The following is a 5,240-nucleotide window of genomic DNA, read 5'->3' on the forward strand; positions in this document are numbered from 1 at the left end:
AATTATTGAAGAACTTCATTGGGTGGTTGGGAAAGGAGAAAAGGAAAGGTCGCAAAATATAGTAAGTCCCTTAATGTATTTCATTATTTGTTAATTGCTTAAATTCGTGTCCATAACTTGTAATTTTAAATTTAGGACTATGTGTATTGATATTGAAATTCCTAAAGTTAAGTGTCGTTAACTTTTGTGATTGTAAGTCTAAGTTTAGGACCAAATTTCCTTAACTTTTGAATTTGGAAATCAAAGTTAAGGACCAAGTGTCCTTAACTTTTCAACTTGGAATTCAAAGTTCAGGACCAAGTGTCCTGAACTTTTGAACTTGTAAGCCAAAGTTCATGACCATGTGTCCGTAACTTTTGAACTTGTAAGTCAAAGTTTAGGACCAAGTGTCCTCAACTTTTGAAGTTGAAAGTCTAAGTCCAGGACCATGTGTGAACTTGAAACTTGAAGTTCAGGACTAATTGTCCTTAACTTTTGAAGTTGGAACTATAAGTTAAGGAGTGTTTGTCCTTAACTTTTATACTTGGTAGTCTAAGTTAAGGACAAAGTGTCCTGAACTTGTAAGTCAAAGTTGAGGACCATGTGTCCCTAACTTTTGAACTTGAAACTCAAACTTCAGGACCAAGTGTCCTTAACTTTTCAACTTGAAACTCAAACTTCAGGACCAAGTGTCCTTAACTTTTCAACTTGAAAGTCTAAGTTCAGGACTAACTTCTAACTTTGATATTTTCAAAATTTTCAGGGGACAAACTGATATATATGTTGATGATAATGGTGTGAGAAAGAATCCATACAAATTGTATCATCAAAAAATCAGTAGCAAAATGTTCTTCCTTGAGCTTTCAGATAGTAGTTTTGTACTGATGATAAGGTTTGATAATTCGCAAGGCATTTATTTTCTTTATTCTTAGTTTATCATTTTTTAATTATTTTATGACTGATGGATTTGTTTTATTTTTTTCCTTTTTATGAAGCATATTGACATTGTCCTATATTATCTGAAAGAAGGAATGCTACCACCCTCGCGACTATCCTTTTCGTTACACAACTACAAATATACTTTTTGATAACTATATGGTGCTTGTGTATAAAGATTTCAATGAAGATGCTGTAGATGAATTTTGGTGTGGTGATAATCAATTGTTTCTGACAACATATGTGTGGGGTGACAGTCGTAGATATGGAATTGCTTGGACAGAGGTTGACAAAATCTTTTTTCCACGTCGGCTTCCTTCAGAAGATGATAATGCTGTGACACATTTTCTTTTGGGGGTATTGGACTTGAATGAGAAAAAAGATTAATGTGTATGATTCCATATATAGTGAGCCATATGAGGCAGGAATGAATCACATTGAAATGTATGCACACATGATCCCCCACTTGCTAAAGTTCTCACAGTTTGACAAACATCACAAGTCTTTTGGAAATGCATTCAACAAATTTGATATTCAGTGACAAAGATCACCACACCAAACTGGATTGTACGTGTTGTTATTTGTTATATAATTTATATGTACTTTAGATTTATTGTTTAATTGAATCCATATCTTACATTTTTCTTAGGATTGATTGTGGTGCATTCCTAATCAAGTATGTGGAGTTATTGATGATGGGAAAGGATGTGCAGAAATTCCAAGCTAAAGACATAAAAGACTTTAGAAAAGAACTTGCAGCAAATCTTTGGGCACATGGAGAGTGGAAAAGAAATTCTGGTTATGATACACCACCAGAAAATATTGGCGGCGACTATGATAGTGAAAATGAAACTTTATGTCCAAAGGAGCTGTGGTTTAGTTGTAAAGAAAGTTAGTTGTGGTTGATTTTTTGTATAAAATTGTTGTAAAGAATCCATATGAATTTTGAAGTATCCTGTAAAATCCTCAAAAGGAACTTTTATTTTGTTTGCATAGCATAATATTTTGTCACAGCTATGCAAAATTACAATTTCAGAAGTAATATGAAGGCATCATGTTATTAATTTCTTTGTTTCTGTCAAGTATTGATTTGTCCATTGAGCTAGTTAGTATTAGTTCAGGACCAAGTGTAATTGAACTTTAAGGACCAAGTGTCCTAAACTTTTGAACTTATAAGTCAAAGTTCAGGAGCATGTGTCCTTAACTTTTGAACTTGAAACTGCAACTTCAGGACCAAGTGTTCTTAACTTTTGAACTTGAAACTCAAACTTCGGGACCAAGTGTCCTTAACTTTTGAACTTGAAAGTCTAAGTTCAGGACCATGTGTCCTCAACTTTTGAAATTGAATCCTTAACTTTTGAACTTGGAACTCAAACTTCAGAACTAAATGTCCTTATTTTTTGTACTTGGAACTGTAAGTTAAGGACCAAACATCCTTAACTTTTCAACTTGTAAGTCAAAGTTAAGGATTGCATGTCCTTAACTTTTGAACTTGAAACTCAAAGTTAAGGACTGTCTGTCTTTAACTTTTGAACTTGTAAGTCAAAGTTAAAGACAGACAGTCCTTAACTTTTGAACTTGAAACTCAAAGTTAAGGACTGTCTGTCTTTAACTTTTGAACTTGTAAGTCAAAGTTAAGGACAGACAGTCCTTAACTTTTGAACTTTGAACTCAAAGTTAAGGACTACATGTCCTTAACTTTTGAACTTGTAAGTCAAAGTTAAGGACTGCCTTTCCTTAACTTTTGAACCTGTAAGTCAACCTTAAGGACTGTCTGTCCTTAAATTTTGAACTTTGAACTCAAAAGTATCAAAAAGAACGTAAGCAGAAAGAAATTTTGAAATTTCAGACATCTACTCAAATAAGAATAATCTAAATGAATCCAATTTATAGCAAAAACTTAAAAGAGTCGATAAACATAAGTGGATATATCTACTATTCTCTATGCTTTCTTGAAAATGGATGGACTGCCGAAGAATATATACAAACTGTTCTATTATGACCAATTCTTCAGCAACGACCACATTTGCATGTTATTTTTGATGACTCGGTGACTTTGAAATCTAGAGGTTTAACAATTTGTGACTTAACACTCTCTGGTACAATCCAAGAATTAGTATGTCCTACAGGATGTATTTGTCTTTCATATGTTTTCAGCCAAGATTCCTTTAAGTACCCATGCGAGCAAAAGTTAGACTTCTTGATGTTTCTCTTCTCGATAGATGCAATTGCATGTATGCATGATAATTCATCAAATTGAAACTGAAAACAGTCACATGTTCTTTTGTTTAAGTCCACCAAGAAAGTTATTCCTTCTTCTTCAACTCTAGAACGCCATGAATCAACATGGAAGACCTTCAATGTTGAAAAATTATAAGTTAGTATATTATGTTAAATTATATTAAAATCATAACCTAAACATAGAACATAATACTTACATTCAAAGTAAATGTTAAATCTCTCTTTTTCTTCAATTCCTCCTATAGCCAACAAGAAACATCATAAAAAGTTCCTTCGGCTTCATTTCTTCTTTCATAAAACCAACGTTGTATCTTCACTTGAATGAAATCCATCATTCTTAATATAGGCACCTCCTTGCTTCTAATAGGACAAAATTCATTGACTCAACTATGTTTGTTGTGAGCATGTCATATCTTCATCGTGGTCTACAAGAACGTGCCCACCTTTCCGGTGGTTCTTCCATCAAGTAGTCATAAGTCTTCTTATCTACTTTTGATATATCTGACATGTATAGATCAAATTCTTTGCACCTGTATACTCTTGCAGCACTTTGAAAAAGTTTTATGACCTCACTTTTCACTTTCCTTCGCTTTAGGTTCTGCTTCAACTGATAGATACAAATCCCATGATGGCTTTCAAGATATACCTTTGCAATGCCATATGCAATAGCTTGATGCTTGTCTGATAAAAAAATTAAATTCTCACGGCTCCTAATTGCATTGCAAAGCTGACTAAATTACCACTCATAGGAATTATTATTTTCAGATTCTGCTATTCCAAAGGCTAGTGAGAAAATTTGGTTATTTGCATCCTTTGAAACTGAAATTATTAAAACACCACGAAATTTTGACTTCAAAAACGTTGCATCAATAGCAATCACTGGTCTACAATGATTCCAACCAGATATTGATGATCTATATGCATAAAACATATAAAGAAACCTGAAAATACAATATAAAACAAGGTTAACAGAAGTTAAGTACAGGTAGTCCTGAACTTCAGGTTACAAAGCAAAAAGTTAAGGACATCTTGAAGTTAGACTAACAAGGTCAAAAGTTAAGGACGAGCAGTCCTTAACTTACAGTTACAAGTTATAAAGTTAAGGACATCCAATCCTGAGCTTCAGGTTACAAGCTCAAAAATTAACTGGTTAAAGAAATCATGTCCTAAATTTTATAAAACGGACTAGAAAACCTTTTTTTGATTGTTTACCTATTGTTGTCGTCTATCTTTATGTTAGTATATGTTCCCGGGTTTTTACTTCTCATCATATACAAGTATGAAGACAATAATTCATAATTCTCTTCAGGAGTTCCTCTTATTAAAGCGGAAGCAAGTTGAATAGCACACCACGCCTTGTGATACCCAATGTCTAGTCCATGCAATTTTTGCATTTCTACCATGACAAAAGCTAGTGTAACTTCAAACCTTGGGTCTCGAAGATTGTCGATAATGTAACCACTAATCAACTTTGAAGTTGCATGCCTTTGATTAGCTTTCATAGTGTTAACAGAGCAGTCATGATTTTTCTCAATCTTTACTATCTTGAACAGTGTTGAATCTTTAATTCTGAAAGCACACACACACCACCCACACCTATCATCATTGCATTTCAACGAATATCTTCTTGAGCTTGATCTAACAACCTTGAATTCAAAATGTCCTTTAATTGCTATATTTGAAAAACAGTTAATTATACTCTTCTTTTTGTCCAATATTGATCCCACTTTTATTTCATCCAACAAAGCATTTTCTCTTAATATCATTTGGGGATTCTTTTTGTTTCAAATTTGACCTTCGTCTAGTTAGTTGAGTAGAGATTTTTTCAGCAACTTCTTTGATTACTGGTGCACTCTCTAAGACTTGAATACCCAAAGCTTATTCGTTGTCAATCTCTATAATGCGTTGTCCTTCTACTTGAATAGAATCAAATGTTTGAAGCACCTCTTCAATTATTGGTTGAGCTTCAACCATATCTATTTCCATTATCTGTCGGCATTTGTTTTGATTATCATGTTGAGTTTCTCTGTTGACATGTGTTTGTAGCACCTCTTCAGTTATTGGTTGAGCTTCAAACATATCTA

The 5,240-nt window shown here is 33.3% G+C and overlaps 1 protein-coding gene across 1 annotated transcript; it reads right to left on the bottom strand.

Moving 5' to 3' along the window:
- Nucleotides 1–2,925: 2,925 nt before the first annotated feature.
- Nucleotides 2,926–4,922, bottom strand: LOC104242051 (uncharacterized). Its single transcript, XM_009797028.2, has 6 exons — nucleotides 4,369–4,922; nucleotides 4,017–4,097; nucleotides 3,600–3,866; nucleotides 3,507–3,516; nucleotides 3,354–3,395; nucleotides 2,926–3,270 (listed from the first exon to the last, which is right to left on the bottom strand). Exons 1-6 carry the CDS (start codon nucleotides 4,920–4,922, stop codon nucleotides 2,926–2,928), a joined length of 1,299 nt encoding a protein of 432 aa, XP_009795330.2.
- Nucleotides 4,923–5,240: the final 318 nt, after the last annotated feature.

Source organism: Nicotiana sylvestris, chromosome 11 (genome assembly GCF_000393655.2).
Source record: "Nicotiana sylvestris chromosome 11, ASM39365v2, whole genome shotgun sequence".
Taxonomy (NCBI): domain Eukaryota; kingdom Viridiplantae; phylum Streptophyta; class Magnoliopsida; order Solanales; family Solanaceae; genus Nicotiana; species Nicotiana sylvestris.

Excerpts from the sequence above, each read along its gene's own strand:
- LOC104242051 (XM_009797028.2), bottom strand. The coding sequence starts at position 4,922 with ATGATATTAAGAGAAAATGCTTTGTTGGATGAAATAAAAGTGGGATCA. Across the intron at positions 4,098-4,368 it reads AAGATAGACGACAACAATAG|GTTTCTTTATATGTTTTATG; the intron begins GTAAACAATCAA and ends TTGTATTTTCAG. Across the intron at positions 3,867-4,016 it reads GTGATTGCTATTGATGCAAC|GAGCCGTGAGAATTTAATTT; the intron begins GTTTTTGAAGTC and ends CAATGCAATTAG.